We start from the raw sequence: 21,403 nt of genomic DNA on the forward strand, positions 1-21,403 counted from the left end.
TTGTGCTTTAGGTGAAGGTTGACAGAGCAAATTAGTTTCCCCTTAAGTAGTTTATGCACAAATTGTTCTGTGACATCGGTTGCAGTCCCTGCGATGTGTCAGCACTCTCCCCATCACTAACCTGAGTTCCCCGTTTTCGTTCTTCTGGCTTTCCTGCCCCTTCCTGTCTTTCTCATCTTTGCTTTTGGGCAGAGGATGCCCTTTTGGTCTCATATAGATGATTGTTTGAAGGACCACTTTCCTCACGGGTGGTGGTGTTTATTTATAGGTCTGTTTGTTATTTGGCCAAAAGGTGATCTTCTGGAATGGCTTCAGTTCCAAGTCAGAAGGATGTCTAAGGGCCATAGTCTTGGGGGTTCCTGTGGTCTCTCTTGGACCGGTAAATCTGGTCTTTTTTTTTATGAATTTGAATTTTGTTCTATATTTTTTTTCCCACAGTCTAACTGGAACCTTGTGTTGTGTTCCTGGTCAGAGCAGTTGGTAGTGGTAGCCAGGCACCATGTAGTTCTTCTGGAAAAGTCAATTTATTACAGCAAGAAGCAGCATAAAAAGTTCAAAGTCTAAAATAGTTTTTTTTGTTGTTGTTGTTGATATAGTACTGGTCATCTCAATAAAAGATGTTTACTGAGAGAAAACGAGCATTCTGAATGTGAGTGATGAAAAAGAACAGTAAAAACTTTTGAATATGAGGAAGTTAGGATGAAGTGAGCGGAGTAGAGCCAGAAACGAGAACATTTTATGCTTTAATAATTAACTGAGGAAGATTTTCAAACCTTTCCTCTAGATTGGGCTGGGCAGGTTGGCCAAGGAATTGGAGTCTGGGTGTGTTTTTGTTTAGTTAAATCCCTGTGTGACTTCTTTTGTTCCTCGTGGTAACCAGGACAGAATATGCAGATAAATGATAGAAGCCCTGGGATTAAAAATAATAAAGCTGAGGTTTAGATCTAGCTCTGATGTTTAGTAGTTGTTCAGCCTTCAACAGCATCTTTACCCCTTAGTTTCTTTTTCCTCAGCTGTCAAGTGAGGTTTTGGACTAGACCTCTAAGGCTCCTCCCTTCTCAAAACTCTTTCTGAAACAACCTTAGGACCTTTTGGTGGCAGATAGGTTACCTCAATTATGGTATGTCTAGGTAATAGGATATTATGCAGGTATGAAAATAAACGAGGTAAGTCTGTAAGTACTGATGGGGTATGACTCATTTCCCATTCATCCAGCAAATTTTGAGTCCTTCTTTATGCAAGGTGCTGTTCTTGGTATTAGGAACACACAAAAGAGCAAGACAGACACAGAGCTCGCTTTGTAGAGGGAGATCAGACAACAACACATGAAGAAATACCAGTGTCAGGTAGTGAGAAATGCTGTGAAGAAACACGAGCTACTTCCTCTAATCACTGAGACTTGGCGAGGGAGAAACAAGTACAGAATGTGTGTGGGACACTATTGTTAGGATTTTTAAAAAGGTTGGAGGTTGGTTGTCTTTGGAGTGAGGGATTAGAGGTGAGGAGGGGGCATGGGATGATGGGGAGAAAGGCCTACTGCTCATATCCTTTCGTGCTTTTCGAGTTTTTTGGGGGGTGAGGAGATACATGGGCATGCATTACTAAACAGGCAAACAACTGAATCCTTAATGCTGTAGGGAAAACATTGTTTTTAAATAATTGATTTTTGTTGTTGTTGAAAACATACACAGCAAAACCTATGCCAGTTCAGCAGTTTCTACATGTACAGGTTGGTAACATTGATTACATTCTCCAAGTTGTGCAACCATTCTCACCCTCTTTTTCCAAATTGTTCTTCCCCAATTAACATAAGCTCACTGCCCCCTAAGCTTCCTTCCTGTTTAACCTTTCAAGTTGCTGTTGTCATTTTGATCCCATATAGATAGTTCTTTAAAAGAGCACACTGTTTAAGGCAGATATTCTTTACTAATTAAGCTAAACTTTGAAGAAGACTTCAGGGGATATTTTTGATTTAAAGTTTAAAGATTATTTCAGGGCAGTAGTTTGAGGGGTTCATCCAGCCTAATTGGTTCCAGAAAGCCTGGATTCCATAAGAATTTGAAATTGTATTCTGCATTTCCCCCTTTTTGTTCAGGATTGTTCTGTAGAATCTTTGGTCAGAACATTCAGTAATGGTTGCTGGGTGCTATTCAGTTCATCTGGTCTCGTGGCAAAGGAGGCAGTTGTTCATGGAGGCAATTAGCCGTGCATTCCAGTGGAAAAACTTTCTGATGTTAAATTTGACTTGCTTTATTTCCAGTCTGAACTTTTTTTGCCTAATTGTAGCCTTATCCCTGTGTCCTTTGTCCTAATAAAGTTTAGAAATAAAGCTTTTTGACTTTTGATTTCATCAGACTTTTCCTTTTGGTATGTACAAATTTTTTTGTGTCAGTATTTGTGCTGCTAAAACTTAAGTTTATGTGTAGTTTTCTTTCATCATGTAAAGAAAATACCTGAAAGTTCTAAACTTTGAGTAAGCACAGCTTACTCACCCCGTGTCTTCCTTAGGATAAGAATTAAAGTTCTTGACATTTTGTCTTATATGTCTCAACTTTTATTTCAGTTTTAGTGTGTTTACTTTTGGGTCCCAAACTTCACTGACCTCAGAGAACTCAAATGAGTCACTTGTTTTTTTCCCCTAAAAAAAAAAAAAAAAAAAAAAATCAACATGCTAAGCATCTTTCCTGATTTTTATCTGTGTTCTTTTCTAGTTGGATGAAAAATCTGACAAACAGTATGCTGAAAATTACACAAGGGTAAGTATGTGAATTCCTAAGGGAATTAAGTTCTCAAGGTCAATTAAACTTATTTCTATTTCATTCTTTATTTTACTACAATTGGACTGAAAATGAGCTACCCTTCCTCCCTTCATGTCTTTCCTGTCCTTGACCCCCCAAAATTCCTTCGAAGTTGCATCATGTGAAACACTGGGAAGAGAAGGCTCTGGGTTTTATCTCCTTGCACGTCACTTGTTCAGCTTTCGGCTGCTCTTTTAGCTTCGCGTCCTCTGGAAGTCGATCCTGAGAAGCCATTAAATACTGAAAATGAAGTGCCTTTAGGAATGGTGGCGACAAATTCTGAGGTCTTTTCTCTTTTATAGCTAAACTATTTTTTTTTTTTTAAGAAAAATAATTCCTTTCAAGGAGTTGCTTTGTGTAAAAGTCTCTTTCTAAGTAGTTTTAGAAAGTCATCATAGGGAAAGGATTTAATAAGATTAATTTTATGCGCTACCCTACACAGATACACCAGCTTTGTTCAATAGAAATAAAATGTGAGCCACAAATGTAAGCTACATATATAAGTTTAAATTTCCTAGTAGTCACATTAAAAAGGTAAAAAGAAAACAGGTAAATTTTATTTGACCTAATATATCTAAAATGTTATATTTCAACATGTAATCCGTGTGAAAAGCTATTGAGATATTTTATATTTTTTTTCCCTGCACTAAGTCTTTGAAATTCGGTGTGTATTGTACACTTGCAAAACATCTCAATTTGGACCAGCCACATTTCAAATGATCCATAGCCAGGGTGACTAGTGGCTGTAACACTGGACACACAGGTTTATACCATTTATTAATAGCACAGCCTCACATTGAATTGTGGGAACACAGTCTGAATTTACAGTGACACACAGTGTCATTGCAAATAGTATCTCTAACTTAATCAACAACGTATTAGAAAAAGAAATTTTTAAACAGCACCTTTAGGAATTTAATAGGGAGACTGCTAATTAGCATACAAGTTACAATGTTTGAAATTGTTTATTTTAAATTAATCTGATATGCTTATCCCAGCGTTGTTTACTATATAGTAAAGATAAACTTAGAATACAAACAAACGTTTTTAGTTGCTATAAATTCTAGATGCGATAAGGAGTTTGAGTTGAGTTATGCTTGGTATGCCCGGGCCCTTCTCTGGGTACTCATCCCCCAGAGCCAGCGTGACCTGCCCGTAGACTGTACTCCTGCCTTCTCTGTCCACACTGTGTTACCAGTGTGACCTGCCCACAGACTGTACTCCTGCCTTCTCCGTCCACACTGTTACCAGCGTGACCTGCCCGTAGACTGTACTCCTGCCTTCTCTGTCCACACTGTGTTACCAGTGTGACCTGCCCGTAGACTGTACTCCTGCCTTCTCCGTCCACACTGTGTTACCAGCGTGACCTGCCCGTAGACTGTACTCCTGCCTTCTCCGTCCACACTGTGTTACCAGCGTGACCTGCCCATAGACTGTACTCCTGCCTTCTCCGTCCACACTGTGTTACCAGCGTGACCTGCCCATAGACTGTACTCCTGCCTTCTCCGTCCACACTGTGTTACCAGTGTGACCTGCCTGTAAACTGTACTCCTGCCTTCTCCGTCCACACTGTGTTACCAGCGTGACCTGCCCGTAGACTGTACTCCTGCCTTCTCCGTCCACACTGTGTTACCAGCGTGACCTGCCCGTAGACTGTACTCCTGCCTTCTCCGTCCACACTGTGTTACCAGCGTGACCTGCCCATAGACTGTACTCCTGCCTTCTCCGTCCACACTGTGTTACCAGCGTGACCTGCCCATAGACTGTACTCCTGCCTTCTCTGTCCACACTGTGTTACCAGTGTGACCTGCCCGTAGACTGTACTCCTGCCTTCTCCGTCCACACTGTTACCAGCGTGACCTGCCCGTAGACTGTACTCCTGCCTTCTCTGTCCACACTGTGTTACCAGTGTGACCTGCCCGTAGACTGTACTCCTGCCTTCTCCGTCCACACTGTGTTACCAGCGTGACCTGCCCGTAGACTGTACTCCTGCCTTCTCCGTCCACACTGTGTTACCAGCGTGACCTGCCCATAGACTGTACTCCTGCCTTCTCCGTCCACACTGTGTTACCAGCGTGACCTGCCCATAGACTGTACTCCTGCCTTCTCCGTCCACACTGTTACCAGCGTGACCTGCCCGTAGACTGTACTCCTGCCTTCTCTGTCCACACTGTGTTACCAGTGTGACCTGCCCGTAGACTGTACTCCTGCCTTCTCTGTCCACACTGTGTTACCAGTGTGACCTGCCCACAGACTGTACTCCTGCCTTCTCCGTCCACACTGTTACCAGCGTGACCTGCCCGTAGACTGTACTCCTGCCTTCTCTGTCCACACTGTGTTACCAGTGTGACCTGCCCGTAGACTGTACTCCTGCCTTCTCCGTCCACACTGTGTTACCAGCGTGACCTGCCCGTAGACTGTACTCCTGCCTTCTCCGTCCACACTGTGTTACCAGCGTGACCTGCCCATAGACTGTACTCCTGCCTTCTCCGTCCACACTGTGTTACCAGCGTGACCTGCCCGTAGACTGTACTCCTGCCTTCTCCGTCCACACTGTGTTACCAGTGTGACCTGCCTGTAAACTGTACTCCTGCCTTCTCCGTCCACACTGTGTTACCAGTGTGACCTGCCCGTAGACTGTACTCCTGCCTTCTCCGTCCACACTGTTACCAATGTGACCTGCCCATAGACTGTACTCCTGCCTTCTCCGTCCACACTGTGTTACCAGCGTGACCTGCCCATAGACTGTACTCCTGCCTTCTCCGTCCACACTGTGTTACCAGTGTGACCTGCCCGTAGACTGTACTCCTGCCTTCTCTGTCCACACTGTGTTACCAGTGTGACCTGCCCACAGACTGTACTCCTGCCTTCTCCGTCCACACTGTTACCAGCGTGACCTGCCCGTAGACTGTACTCCTGCCTTCTCTGTCCACACTGTGTTACCAGTGTGACCTGCCCGTAGACTGTACTCCTGCCTTCTCCGTCCACACTGTGTTACCAGCGTGACCTGCCCATAGACTGTACTCCTGCCTTCTCCGTCCACACTGTGTTACCAGCGTGACCTGCCCATAGACTGTACTCCTGCCTTCTCCGTCCACACTGTGTTACAGCGTGACCTGCCCATAGACTGTACTCCTGCCTTCTCCGTCCACACTGTGTTACCAGTGTGACCTGCCTGTAAACTGTACTCCTGCCTTCTCCGTCCACACTGTTACCAGCGTGACCTGCCCGTAGACTGTACTCCTGCCTTCTCTGTCCACACTGTGTTACCAGTGTGACCTGCCCGTAGACTGTACTCCTGCCTTCTCCGTCCACACTGTGTTACCAGTGTGACCTGCCCGTAGACTGTACTCCTGCCTTCTCCGTCCACACTGTGTTACCAGTGTGACCTGCCCATAGACTGTACTCCTGCCTTCTCCGTCCACACTGTGTTACCAGCGTGACCTGCCCATAGACTGTACTCCTGCCTTCTCCGTCCACACTGTGTTACCAGTGTGACCTGCCCGTAGACTGTACTCCTGCCTTCTCCGTCCACACTGTTACCAGCGTGACCTGCCCGTAGACTGTACTCCTGCCTTCTCTGTCCACACTGTGTTACCAGTGTGACCTGCCTGTAGACTGTACTCCTGCCTTCTCCGTCCACACTGTGTTACCAGTGTGACCTGCCCATAGACTGTACTCCTGCCTTCTCCGTCCACACTGTGTTACCAATGATGTGACCTGCCCATAGACTGTACTCCTGCCTTCTCCGTCCACACTGTGTTACCAATGTGACCTGCCCGTAGACTGTACTCCTGCCTTCTCTGTCCACACTGTGTTACCAGTGTGACCTGCCCGTGGACTGTACTCCTGCCTTCTCTGTCCACACTGTGTTACCAGTGTGACCTGCCCGTAGACTGTACTCGTGCCTTCTCTGTCCACACTGTGTTACCAGTGTGACCTGCCCATAGATTGTACTTGTGCCTTCTGTCTGCACACTGTGTTAATAAAGCCACTGAATACCTACATCGCTTTCTACCACTCTTCTGGGCCACTCCCCTGCCCTGTTTTTAGTTTCCACAGCAAACATATTTTTAAAGAAACAAGAAACTTAGAGATGTCATATTTCTTTCTCTCTAGCCTTCATCTCGAAATTCTGTCTCAGCAACGACCCCTCTAAGTGGGAACTCATCCAGACGAGGAAGTGGGGACACCAGCAGCTTAATAGATCCAGACACCTCATTAAGTGAATTACGGGTAAACTGTAGTCTTTGGTTTGTTTTTTCAGAGCAGCCATTGGCTTTTTTGTAGTGTACTGGAACTTTTAACTTTTAATAAGATTTAGTAGAAAGGAGGAATATGGGTTCTTTAAAAAAATTGTTAATACAGCTCAAAGATGTGACTTGGATGTTTCTGAAAGGAAGGTTAGTTAGTCCTTTTTTCTCTTTCCTGAAAGTTTGATGGTATTCTAACCAGTTCTGCTAATTCACAAATGCCAAAAAAAACTTTGCAATGTGCGTGAAAGTATTTTCCTCAGAAATAAGTGGCCATATTTTAAGTGGAAAATATGTCACTATACAAGGAACCAAACCCTGGGAATTATTCGTCTTTTGGGCCATGATGATAATATTTGGCTATTTGTATATAGTCATCTCTCAGTTTTTCATGATAATAGAAGTGTTATAATATCTGGTATAACAGAAATGCGTGGAGACAATGAAAAACTCATTTGACCCATTGAGTTTACCTCCATATTAAAAGATAGGAACTTTTAAAACTGTATTTGAATGCCTTATCTGCTGAACCTACTGTTTGTTAGGAATGGGCGAGGGTAGTGAGAAAAACGTCATTTGTTCAATATTGATTGAGCCCTTGGCCCTGGAGATATAGACAGTAAAACACATTCTGCCTTCAGGAGCTCACTGTCTAATAGGGGAGACAAACTGATAAAAACCAGTTAAACCAGGTGGTGTGGGATTAAGATCGTAGCCAAAATAGGACTGTTTGGGGAATTCAGAGAAGCTCATCTAAATTGGATTAGGAGAAGGGGTAAAAAAAAAGGCTTTTCAGAGAAGACAAACTCTGAGGGAAGAATAAAAATCAGGTAAAGAAGTTGGAGGGGAAAGGCTTTCTCGAAGAGATACGTTTAGAGAGCAGGAAGGTTATCTGTGCAGCAGAGTCACCAAAGGGAAGGAGGAGAAGTGAGGAGTGGTGACGGCTGAGAGAGAAGGCTGGGGGGGGCAGGTCATGAAGCACCCTTACACGCCAGCCTAAGAGAAGTTCAGTTTTACCCTGACAACTGTAGGATATTAAATAGGGAAGCAATATTATCTGATTTATTGACTGCAGTTTGGAGGAAGCATTGGAGGCCAGAGAATAGTAACCCAGGTTGTGTATGGTGAGGATATGGCACTGGGGGTGGAGAAGTAGGGTGTGCTCTGAGAGGGCCTTTCGAGACCCAAGAAGACAGAACGATAAGCTTAGTGACTGATTTGAGGTGGGGGTGGGAGGATGGGAAGCAGGAGCAGTCATGGGAGTCTTTTGGGGTTCTGGCGTGGATGCCTGGGTTAAGAGCAATGCCATATCTGGCATCAGGGGGTGTAGGAACATCAGGGCAGTGGAGGGAGTGACGGTGAGTTGTTTCAACAGCACTGAACCTGCAGTCTCCCCATGGTCTGAAGGTGCAGGGTGTCATTTTCTGTGCTCCTGGGAGTTGAACCGTAAGAGACTGATATCTCTTTCTTACTCAGTATCTTTCTCTCTCTCATATACACACACCCAGCACATCACCAGCACAGGGAGAAAGGGAGATCCAAAAAGAGAAAGATACAGGATAGAACCCTGGGATATACCCACATTTATGAGTCTAATGCAGCTGAGAGGGAGCCTGGAAGGCTGGTAAGAGATTAGGAAAATCCTGAGTGTGGAGAAGCAGCTCAGGGTGGGGCGCTTCAAGGAGAGGGAGTATGGGGTTGGTTAAGAGAGTGCAATGGCTAAACGCAGGAAGAGCCTACAGACCCCTTAGTTTTAGTAGAATACTGGTGCGGGCTGAGGCCAGTCTGCTGTGGCTGAATAATGAGGGCAAGGTGGGTCAGTCAGAACTGCTCACAAGCCTACACGGGAGCCCTGGTGGCACAGTGGTTAAGAATTTGCCGCTAACCAAAAGGTCAGCAGTTTGAATCCACCAGCTGCTCTTTGGAAACTCTATGGGGCAGTTTTGCTCTGTCCTGTAGGGTTGCTATGAGTCGGAATGGACTCTACGGCAATGGGGTTTTTTTTTTTTTTTTTGACGTGGGAGTTGGTTGGGCAGTAGGTAGAGAGAGGCAGAAGATTAAGAGAAGGTTTTTGTTTCCTTTTGAAGACAGGGGTATAATTTTTATTGGTTGGATTGAGCCAGTAGAGAGAGAGGCTGAAGGTTGAGGAAGGAGAGGCATTAACAGACAGTGTCTGAGCAGTTGAGGGGGGAGCCCATGGTTCAGATGAAAGGACATAGCCAGGCTGGAGGTCCCCTCCCACTGGTACAGCAGAGATGGGCACCAGTGGTGCCCGAGTAAGGTTATCGGCAGGGTAGGAGCAGGTGTCTGGGTTGCAAAATGGGCTGCTTGTGAGAGTGGGCTGGGGTGTAGAGAAGGTGGAAAAGGTTTGAAGGTGTAGCAGCAGAGGCAAGCCAGCCCAGGGCAGCGGGAGGAGAGGGCCAGCCCAAGCCAGTGGTGTAGGGGAGCCGACCCAGGCCAGCATGGCGGCAGCTTTGAAGGTGTCTGTTTCTTGAGCTCTTGCTGTGTACCAGGCATAAGTGCTGGTGATGCAGAGGTAAGAGAAACTCTGGCCCCCGGGTGCCGCAGTCCAGTGGGGAAACAAAGGTGGGAGGATGGAGCCTCTCGGCCTCAGACTTAGCTTGCTGTTGCTTAGCATTTGCTGCTCACGTGTCCGGAATAGACCTTATATACCAGGGTCAGGTACAAGGGAGACTATATTTTCCATTTAAAATTTGACCTGTTTCACTTTTCTTATAAAGATTATGGTAATATTTGGAGCAGATGCTTTTCTCATCGTTTAAATACTGTCCTAAGGATGGGATATCTTGTTTGACATCCTGTTCCACATGTTTGATTAACTCTCCTTCTTTACTCCCTTCCTCTCAAGTTAATTGCGGCCAGTAACCAGGTCATTGAAAGATAATTTTGTTCATACCCACTTAGTGCATTTTAAAAATGTCTGCATGAGTCAGGAAAATGTGCTGCTTATGATTAACTTACTATGTATTTTACCAGCTCTAGGTGGAGCATTATGTAAGCTAAAATTACATATTTAAGTGACTTATAAAGTTTTTAAAATTGTATATTAAAAAATATTGCAATCTATGGAGCTTTTTTCCACAAACAGCCATACCCCATTTGCAAATGCTGTTTTCAACACAAGTTAATGCCAAGAAAATATTTCACAGTTTAGAGGGGCTATTCCAGCCCCTCCTGCAGCCCCGCTGTCACCTGGCCCCTTTTCCCCGTCATTGGTTCCCAGTGAGTCATGTATGTGCACTTGGATTTCTCTGCTTTTAGCCTGGAGTATATGAACGAAATTCACATTTTCGTCTGAATCTTTGGAGACTTCTGATATGTATGTTTGCTCATGGTTTTATGCAACGGTTCATTCCTGTGTCCTGCAGGATATCTATGACCTGAAGGACCAGATTCAGGATGTAGAAGGGAGATACATGCAGGGGCTTAAAGAACTAAAGGTATCAGGGCCCTTTCTGCAGCCCACGCATGCTTTCTGTGCGCAGAAGTGGTGGTCGCGGTGGGTTCATGAGCTCTGTTAACCCCACTGCACATGGCTTTACTAACTGTCTTTCAAGCATGTGCTTAACCTGCAGTGCACACGAGAGGCGAACTTTCAATCTCTGCTTATGTTTAAATGTTTAGTATACTTTTTGGGCTGTTAAGCAAAAGGTGTCATACCTTACACTGTTTAAACCTTGAAAAATACTTGTCTGTCCTTTGTGTCTTAGTCATGCAAAACTGAACTGGGGAATCTCCTATAAAAGTGTTTTTAAGAGTATTTTTATTGGGATTTGAACCTTAGAATCCTTCCAAGCTAGATGAAAAAGCATCGCCTACTTCTGACGGTGGATTCAGTCAGCATTGAAAGCAGGAGGAGGACACGGCTAAGAGCGTTAGTGTAAATGTCCCTCTGCGGGAAGGACCCTTAAGACTTGGGACCTGCTTAGGTGTTTCTACCTGTAGATCCAGACCCAGTGCCGTAAGGAATTTGAAGGCAGATTTCAGTGGACCCTGCCTCTTACCAGCAAACCAGTTTTCAACATAAGTTTCCTTCTGAGGCGAACATTTGGTTGTGAACGACACTTGGTTATTATGCTCTTCTTTTTCCCATGTTTTCTTATGAAGTTCAAACCTAACAGTGTGCACAAACCAGAATTTTCTCTGAACACATGCATGTCCCTATTTGAAATCTAAATATGCTCCAGTCCTATAAAAAGATGAAAGCAAGGCATTCAGAACAGTGACTCCGGGTACACTCGGAGGACAAAGCTGGACCTCACAGACAAGGCCTTCATCAGCCTCCCCGGCATGATGTGAAGTAGCCCAGCTGCCAGCCAGGTCCTGTGTGCAGGTGGTTGTGGTCTGTAAGAAACTCACAATTAAGACTCAGGACCAAAAAGGGGGGAAGTCCTGTGGGGAGTGACGTGTGGGAAGCCTGGCAGCTGCTGACACGCAGCCTGCAGTTGTGTGCACATCAGAAGGACTACAGAGTTAGTGTACTGACGTGCTTGTTCAGTCCTCTTGCTCTCATCTTCAGGACTTAATCCCCCTTTAAGGCAGATCTACTCTGTCCCATAGGGTTGCTGTGAGTCAGAATTGACTCGATGGCAACGGGTTTGGCTTTTGATAAAAGAAGATTACATTCCATAGATTTCCTTGCACCCAGCGCTTGCACTGTCTTGGATTCTGGTTCGCATGCAGTTATCTTCCTATGGGCTGAGCTGTGATGGGGACTTCTCAGGCTGCTAGCCCTCAGAGGACTCAGAAGAACTTTGATTTCTGCATTCTGTTAAGACACTGCTATGTTTAGACCGTTACACAATTGACCTTGCTTATATTCTTTATCTTGGTTGTAATTGTTCCCAGTCCTAGTATAAACATTGCCTATTAACACAGTTCTGGTTTGTTAAGCATTTTTACAAGTATATATGTTTGTGTATTTTTAACAGCTCTATTGAGATATAATTCACATAGCATACAATTCACCCATCTAAAGTGTACAGTTACCTCAGTTCTAAAGTGACTCCTGAAGTTCACCCTCAGCTGACGATTAGAGAGGCCTATAGAACAGACAGTAACGCTGGTCATTCAGCCATGTATATGAGAGTAAGTGGGCACAGCAGCCCAAACGCAAAGACAAGAAGGCAGGAAGGGACTGGAAAACTGAACGAATGGAAATGGGGAGACTGAGGTGGAGAAGGGGAGAGGGTTGACATGTTGTGGGGTTTGCAGCCAATGTCACAAAACAATCTGTGTATTAATTGTATAATGAGAAACTAATTTGCTCTGTAAACTTTCACCTAAAGTGCAATAATTAAAAAAAAAATTCAGTGTGCAGTTCAGTGGTTTTTAGCATAGTCACTAAATTGTGCAGCTGTTACTACAATATAATTTTAGAACATTTTCATCATCCCAAAAAGAAACCAGGACCCATTAGCAGCCATTCTTCATTCCTCCTCTCCCCCAACTCTCAGTCTCACAACTGGGCAACGATTAACCTACTTTCTTGGCTCTGTGGATTTGCCTGTTTTGGACATTTAATGTATTGGATTCACACAATATATGTCCTTTCGTGATTGGTTTCTTTCACATAGCATTATGTTTTCAAGATTGATCCACGTTGTACCATGTACCAGAATTTTTTTTTCTTCCTTCTTATGGTTGGATAATATTCCATTCTATGGATATACCACATTTTGTTTATCCATTTATCACCTGGTGGACGTTTGGGTTGTTTCCAGTTTTTGGATATTATGAATAATGCTGCTATGAACTTTTGTATACAAGTTTTTTATGTGGACATATGTTTTCATTTTTCTCGGTGGGTATTTAGGGTTGGAATTGTTAGGTTATATGGCAAGGCTATGTTTAACATTGTGACGAACTGCCAAGCTGTTTGCCAAAGCAGCTGCACCAGTGTGTGAGGGTTTCAGTTTTCCCACATCCTCACCAACTCTTCTTATTTTCAGTCTTTTTGATTATAGACTATAGCCATCCTAGTGGCTATGCCATCCTGGTGGCTGTGCTATCCTAGTGGCTGTGCCATCCTAGTGGCTGTGAAGTGGTATCTCATTATGGTTTTGATTGGCATTTTTCTAGAGACTAACATTAAACGTGTTATGTGTTTATTAGCTTTATTTTCTTTGAAGAAATGCCTATTCACATTCTTTGCCCATCTCTAAACTTAATTTCCATTTTATTATTCAATAGTAAGAGTTCTTTCTATATTCTGGATACAAGTCCTTTATTAGACAAATGATTTGTAAACATTTTTTCCCATTCTATGCATTGACTCTTCACTTTCTTGATGGTATGTTTGCAGCACAAAAATTGTTAATTTTGATAGTCTTTTTTTTTTCTTTGTTGCTAGTACTCTTAGTGTCAAATCTAAGAAACCACTGTTCAGCGCGAAGTCACAAGAATTTATTCCTGTGTTTTCTTCTGGGAGTTTTATAGTTTTAACTGTACGTTTAGGTCTGTGGTCTCTTTTTGTGTTTTTTCTGTTTTAGGTGAAAGTTTACAGAGCAGATTGTTTTCCCATTTGACAGTTTGTACATGAAGTGTTCTGTGACCTGGTTGCATCCCATAATGTGTCAGCACTACCTCCGTTTCCACCCTGGGTCCCTTGTTTCCTTTTGTCTGGATTTTCTATCTTCTCCTGCCATCTCATCTTTTTTTTTTTTTTTATTAACTTTTATTGAGCTTCAAGTGAATGTTTACAAATCAAGTCAGACTGTCACATATAAGTTTATATACATCTTACTCCGTACTCCCACTTGCTCTCCCCCTAATGAGTCAGCCCTTCCAGTCTCTCCTTTCATGACAATTTTGCCAGCTTCCAACTCTCTCTATCCTCCCATCCCCCCTCCAGACAGGAGATGCCAACACAGTCTCAAGTGTCCACCTGATATAATTAGCTCACTCTTCATCAGCATCTCTCTCCTACCCACCGTCCAGTCCCTTTCATGACTGATGAGTTGTCTTCGGGAATGGTTCCTGTCCTGTTGCCAGCAGAAGGTTTGAGGACCATGACCGCCGGGATTCCTCTGGTTTCAGTCAGACCATTAAGTCTGGTCTTTTTATGAGAATTTGGGGTCTGCATCCTACGGATCTCCTGCTCCCTCAGGGGTTCTCTGTTGTGTTCCCTGTCAGGGCAGTCATCGATTGTGGCCGGGCACCAACTAGTTCTTCTGGTCTCAGGATGATGTAGGTCTCTGGTTCATGTGGCCCTTTCTGTCTCTTGGGCTCTTAGTTGTCGTGTGACCTTGGTGTTCTTCATTCTCCTTTGCTCCAGGTGGGTTGAGACCAATTGATGCATCTTAGATGGCCGCTTGTTAGCATTTAAGACCCCAGACGCCACATTTCAAAGTGGGATGCAGAATGTTGTCATAATAGAATTATTTTGCCAATTGACTTAGAAGTCCCCTTAAACCATGGTTCCCAAACCCCAGCCCTTGCTCCGCTGACCTTTGAAGCATTCATTTTATCCCGGAAATTTCTTTGCTTTTGGTCCAGTCCAACTGAGCTGACCTTCCATGTATTGAGTGTTGTCCTTCCCTTCACCTAAAGCAGTTCTTATCTACTAATTAATCAGTAAAAAACCCTCTCCCTCCCTCCCTCCCTCCCCGCCTCGTAACCACAAAAGTATGTGTTCTTCTCAGTTTATACTATTTCTCAAGATCTTATAATACTGGTCTTATACAATATTTGTCCTTTTGCCTCTGACTAATTTCGCTCAGCATAATGCCTTCCAGGTTCCTCCATGTTATGAAATGTTTCACAGATTCGTCACTGTTCTTTATCGATGCATAGTATTCCATTGTGTGAATATACCACAAATTTATTTAACCATTCATCCGTTGATGGACACTTTGGTTGCTTCCAGCTTTTTGCTATTGTAAACAGAGCTGCAATAAACATGGGTGTGCATATATCTGTTTGTGTGAAGGCTCTTGTTTCTCTAGGGTATATTCCGAGGAGTGGGATTTCTGGGTTGTATGGTAGTTCTATTTCTAACTGTTTAAGGTAACGGCAGATAGATTTCCAAAGTGGTTGTACCATTTTACATTCCAACCAGCAGTGTGTAAGAGTTCCAATCTCTCCGCAGCCTCTCCAACATTTATTATTTTGTGTTTTTTGGATTAATGCCAGCCTTGTTGGAGTGAGATGGAATCTCATCGTGGTTTTAATTTGCATTTCTCTAATGGCTAATGATCGAGAGCAGTTTCTCATGTATCTGTTAGCTGCCTGAATATCTTCTTTAGTGAAGTGTGTGTTCATTTCCTTTGCCCACTTCTTGATTGGGTTGTTTGTCTTTTTGTGGTTGAGTTTTGACAGAATCATATAGATTTTAGAGATCAGGCGCTGGTCGGAGATGTCATAGCTGAAAATTCTTTCCCACTCCGTAGGTGGTCTTTTTCCTCTTTTGGTGAAGTCTTTAGATGAGCATAGGTGTTTGATTTTTAGGAGCTCCCAGTTACCTGGTTTCTCTTCATCATTTTTGGTAATGTTTTGTATTCTGTTTATGCCTTGTATTAGCGCTCCTAAGGTTGTCCCTATTTTTTCTTCCATGATCTTTATTGTTTTAGTCTTTATGTTTAGGTCTTTGATCCACTTGGAGTTAGTTTTTGTGCTTGGTGTGAGGTATGAGTCCTGTTTCATTTTTTTGCAAATGGATATCCAGTTATGACAGCTCCATTTGTTAAAAAGACTGTCTTTTCCCCAATTAACTGACACTGGGCCTTTGTCAAATATCAGCTGCTCATATGTGGATGGATTTATATCTGGGTTCTCAATTCTGTTCCGCTGGTCTATGTGCCTGTTGTTGTACCAATACCAGGCTGTTTTGACTACTGGGGCTGTATAATAGGTTCTGAAATCAGGTAGAGTGAGGCCTCCCACTTTCTTCCTCTTTTTCAGTAATGCTTTGCTTATCCGAGGCTTCTTTCCCTTCCATATGAAGTTGGTGATTTGTTTCTCTATCACCTTAAAAAATGACATTGGAATTTGGATCGGAAGTGCATTGTATGTATAGATGGCTTTTGGTAGAATAGACATTTTTACTATGTTAAGTCTTCCTATCCATGAGCAAGGTATGTTTTTCCACTTAAGTATGTCCTTTTGAATTTCTTGTAGTAGAGCTTTGTAGTTTTCTTTGTATAGGTCTTTTACATCCTTGGTAAGATTTATTCCTAAGTATCTTATCTTCTTGGGGGCTATTGTGAATGGTATTGATTTGGTTATTTCCTCTTCGGTGTTCTTTTTGTTGATGTAGAGGAATCCAAGTGATTTTTGTATGTTTATCTTATACCCTGAGGCTCTCCCAAACTCTTCTATTAGTTTCAGTAGTTTTCTGGAGGATTCCTTAGGGTTTTCTGTGTATAAGATCATGTCATCTGCAAATAGAGATAATTTTACTTCCTCCTTGCCAATCCGGATGCCCTTTATTTCTTTGTCTAGCCTAATTGCTCTGGCTAGGACTTCTAGCACAATGTCGAATAAGAGCGGTGATAAAGGGCATCCTTGTCTGGTTCCCGTTCTCAAGGGAAATGCTTTCAGGTTCTCTCCATTTAGAGTGATGTTGGCTGTTGGCTTTGCATAGATGCCCTTTATTATGTTGAGGAATTTTCCTTCAATTCCTATTTTGGTGAGAGTTTTTATCATAAATGTGTGTTGGACTTTGTCAAATGCCTTTTCTGCATCAATTGATAAGATCATGTGGTTTTGTCTTTTGTTTTATTTATGTGGTGGATTACATTAATGGTTTTTCTGATATTAAACCCGCCTTGCATACCTGGTATAAATCCCACTTGATTGTGGTGAATTATTTTTTTGATATGTTGTTGAATTCTATTGGCTAGAATTTTGTTGAGGATTTTTGCATCTATGTTCATGAGGGATATAGGTCTGTAATTTTCTTTTCTTGGTAATGTCTACCTGGTTTTGGTATCAGGGGGATGGTGGCTTCATAGAATGAGTTGGGTAGTATTCCGTCGTTTTCTATGCTTTGAAATACCTTTAGTAGTAGTGGTGTTAACTCTTCTCTGAAAGTTTGGTAGAACTCTGCAGTGAAGCCGTCCGGGCCAGGGCTTTTTTTTGTTGGGAGTTTTTTGATTACCTTTTCAATCTCTTTTTTTGTTATGGGTCTATTTAGTTGTTCTACTTCTGAATGTGTTAGTTTAGGTAGGTAGTGTTTTTCCAGGAATTCATCCATTTCTTCTAGGTTTGCAAATTTGTTAGAGTACAATTTTTCGTAATAATCTGATATGATTCTTTTAATTTCAGTTGGGTCTGTTGTGATGTGGCCCTTCTCGTTTCTTATTCGGGTTATTTGTTTCCTTTCCTGTATTTCTTTAGTCAGTCTGGCCAATGGTTTATCAATTTTGTTAATTTTTTCAAAGAACCAGCTTTTGGCTTTGTTAATTCTTTCAATTGTTTTTCTGTTCTCTAATTCATTTAGTTCAGCTCTAATTTTTAGTATTTGTTTTCTTCTGGTGCCTGATGGATTCTTCTGTTGCTCACTTTCTATTTGTTCAAGTTGTAGGGACAGTTCTCTGCTTTTGGCTCTTTCTTCTTTTTGTATGTGTGCATTTATCGATATAAATTGGCCTCTGAGCACTGCTTTTGCTGTGTCCCAGAGGTTTGATAGGAAGTATTTTCATTCTCGTTGCATTCTATGAGTTTCCTTATTCCGTCCTTGATGTCTTCTATAACCCAGTCTTTTTTGAGCAGGGTATTGTTCATTTTCCAAGTATTTGATTTCTTTTCCCTAGTTTTTCTGTTATTGATTTCTAGTTTTATTGCCTTGTGGTCTGAGAAGATGCTTTGTAATATTTCGATGTTTTGGATTCTGGAAGGGTTTGTTTTATGACCTAATATGTGGTCTATTCTAGAGAATGTTCCATGTGCGCTAGAAAAAAAAGTATACTTTGGAGCAGTTGGGTGGAGAGTTCTGTATAAGTCAATGAGGTCAAGTTGGTTGATTGTTGCAATTAGGTCTTCCGTGTCTCTGTTGAGCTTCTTACTGGATGTCCTGTCCTTCTGCGAAAGTGGTGTGTTGAAGTCTCCTACTGTAATTGTGGAGGTGTCTATCTCACCTTTCAGTTCTGTTAAAATTTGATTTATGTATCTTGCAGCCCCGTCGTTGGGTGCACAAATATTTAATACGGTTATGTCTTCCTGGTCAATTGTCCCTTTTATCATTATGTAGTGTCCTTCTTTATCCTTTGTGGTGGATTTAAGTCTAAAGTCTATTTTGTCAGAAATTAATATTGCTACTCCTCTTCTTTTTTGCTTATTGTTTGCTTGATATATTTTTTTCCATCCTTTGAGTTTTAGTTTGTTTGTGTCTCTAAGTCTAAGGTGTGTCTCTTGTAGGCAGCATATAGACGGATCGTGTTTCTTTATCCAGTCCGAGACTCTCTGTCTCTTTATTGGTGCATTTAGTCCATTTACATTCAGCGTAATTATAGATAAATAAGTGTTTAGTGTTGTCATTTTGATGTCTTTTTATGTGTGTTGTTGACAATTTCATTTTTCCACATACTTTTTTGTGCTGTGAGGTTTTTCTTAGTAAATTGTGAGATCCTCATTTTCATAGTGTTTGACTTTATGTTTGTTGAGTTGTTACGTTTTTCTTGGCTTTTATCTTGAGTTATGGTGTCGTTATACCTCTTTGTGGTTACCTTAATATTTACCCCTATTTTTCTAAGTAAAAACCTAACTTGTATTGTTTTTTTTTTATATTGCCTTGTATCACTCTCCATATGGCCGTTCTATGCCACCGGTATTTAGTCCCTGTTTTTGATTATTGTGATCTTTTACATATTGACTTCAATGATTCCCTGTTATGAGCATTTTTCTTAATCAATCTTAATTTGTTTTTGTGATTTCCCTATTTGAGTGGTTATCAGGATGTTCTGTTTTGTGACCTTATGTGCTGGTACCTGATATTATTGGTTTTCTGACCAAACAATATCCTTTAGTATTTCTTGTAGCTTTGGTTTGGTTTTTGCAAATTCTCTAAGCTTGTGTTTATCTGTAAATATCTTAATTTGGCCTTCATATTTGAGAGAGAGTTTTGCTGGATATATGATCCTTGGCTGGCAGTTTTTCTCCTTCACTGCTCTGTATACGTCATCCCATTCCCTTCTTGCCTGCATGGTTTCTGCTGAGTAGTCTGAACTTATTGATTCTCCCTTGAAGGAGACCTTTCTTTTCTCCCTTGCTGCTTTTAAAATTTTCTCTTTATCTTTGGTTTTGGCAAGTTTGATGATAATATGTCTTGGTGTTTTTCTTTTTGGATCAGTCTTAAATGGGGTTCGATGAGCATCTTAGATAGATATCCTTTCGTCTTTCATGATGTCAGGGAAGTTTTGTGTCAGGAGATCTTCAACTATTTTCTCTGTGTTTTCTGTCCTCCCTCCCTGTTCTGGGACTTCAATCACACGCAAGTTATCCTTCTTGATAGAGTCCCACATGATTCTTAGGGTTTCTTCATTTTTTTTAATTCTTTGATTTTTTTTCAGCTATGTTGGTGTTAATTCCCTGGTCCTCCAGATTTCCCAGTCTGCATTCTCACTGCTCGAGTCTGCTCCTGTGACTTCCTATTGCGTTGTCTAATTCTGTAATTTTATTGTTAATCTTTTGGATTTCTGCATGCTGTCTCTCTATGGATTCTTGCAACTTATTAATTTTTCCACCATGTTCTTGAATAATCTTTTTGAGTTCTTCAACAGTTTTATCAGTGTGTTCCTTGGCTTTTTCTGCAGCTTGCCTTATTTCGTTTGTGATGTCTTGAAGTATTCTGTAAATTAGTTTTTCATATTCTGTATCTGATAATTCCAGGATTGTATCTTCTTTTGGGAAAGATTTTGATTCTTTTGTTTGGGGGGTTGGAGAAGCTGTCATGGTCTGCTTCTTTATGTGGTTTGATATCGACTGCTGTCGGCGAGCCATCACTGAGATATAAAAAAAAAAAAAAAAAGATATAGTAGTGGTTTATTCTATATTTGCTCACTGAGTCTTATCTTGTTTTGTTTTCTTTCAATATACGTGGATGGGCTACTAGATTGTGCTGTCTTGTTTGTTGTAGCCCTTGACTTACTTATGACCTATTACCAGCTGGTTTGGGCTGTTGCCAGATATATATGCCTGAGTCTATTCACTATTCTTGAGTAGAATCTGATTTTGAGTCATCAAGTGTGTGCTGCACCATAACACCTGTCCACCTCGAGAAGTAGTGGTGATAGTTGTGTGCATCAGATCCTATTAGCAGCTGGGTTTCACCCTCCATGGGGGGCTAGGATGCTGACAGGCTTCCCCCAAGTGTCAGTGAGGTAGGTGTGTCTCTATTCCTATAGCACCTTGGTGGGAGGGCACTGCAGCTGTACCTTAGGCCCCCAATGCAAGTACCTCTACTGTTTGGTAGATGTCACCCTCCTTAGACCCCTAAGGCAAGAGGCTAGGTGGTCTGGGGGGAGCTTCAGCCCTCAGTTTCCTGTTGTGGGTCAGTGAGGGCTCTGTTGAATAAGCAGAGATATGAGACCTGGGAAACTTGTTTTTCCAGAAAATCCGCTAAAAAAAAAATGCAGTCAGATCCCTATGAGAACTGCCTTTGGATTATAACCGCCACCTTGTTCCCTGTAAGGATGAAAGTCCGAGATTTGGATCATATATGCTTGGCTGGAGCTGGTTCTGTGTTTTTAGTCCAATTAGGGATGGATTTTTGGTCCCTGGGTTTTTTGTGGTTCCTTCTCTCAGGCCGGAAGAATGAGTTAGGAAAAGACCAAAAAAAAAAAAAAAAGGGGGAAAGCAAAGCCGCCGTGGAGCCGGAGCCATTCTCCCTCTGGCTCAGGAAATTCCAATGTAAATGAAGCCGCCTGGGAAGGGTGGGGGAGGGTTCAGAGAAATAGGAGAGTAGCACCTCGGAATATAGCCAGAGTTGCTTATCTTGCTTAGAATGACTATTTTATCTGAGATTCCCGAGGGGCGTGTCGCCTATGTGTGCTGGCTGTGTGGAGATTGCCCCTGAGGGTCTGGCCCGCTGAAGCCGCGGTCAGATCCTCCGCTGCCAGTCCAAGGCCCAGCGTCAAGGTTCCCCTGCTGGGACGCTGCACTCCTGGCTCCAAAATCAGTCACTGCCTCCCAGGGACTTCTCGTCCCGCCAGCCGCATCACCGCGCCACTCCCGTGGACTGGCTGGGCCCCCTCCCGGGGTTAGTTCAGGGGAGTAGGGCTGCGCCCATGCTTGTGCCGTGACAGTGCCCAGTCAAATGCCTGGCGCTAAGGTTCCCTGGCTGGGACGCTGCACTCCCGGCTCCAAAGTGAGTCGCTGCCTCCCGGGGACTTC

At 42.7% G+C, this 21,403-nt stretch overlaps 1 protein-coding gene across 1 annotated transcript in view; it reads left to right on the forward strand.

Annotated features, from left to right (window-relative positions):
* Positions 1–21,403, forward strand: part of LRRFIP2 (LRR binding FLII interacting protein 2) — a 114,608-nt gene that overhangs the window by 65,159 nt on the left and 28,046 nt on the right. The window contains exons 15-17 of the mRNA XM_049870708.1: positions 2,712–2,756; positions 6,918–7,034; positions 10,441–10,512. Of these exons, the coding sequence (XP_049726665.1) occupies positions 2,712–2,756; positions 6,918–7,034; positions 10,441–10,512 (234 nt within the window). The remainder of the gene's footprint in view (positions 1–2,711; positions 2,757–6,917; positions 7,035–10,440; positions 10,513–21,403) is intronic.

The sequence above is a fragment of the Elephas maximus genome, chromosome 27, assembly GCF_024166365.1.
Source record: "Elephas maximus indicus isolate mEleMax1 chromosome 27, mEleMax1 primary haplotype, whole genome shotgun sequence".
Classification (NCBI taxonomy): domain Eukaryota; kingdom Metazoa; phylum Chordata; class Mammalia; order Proboscidea; family Elephantidae; genus Elephas; species Elephas maximus.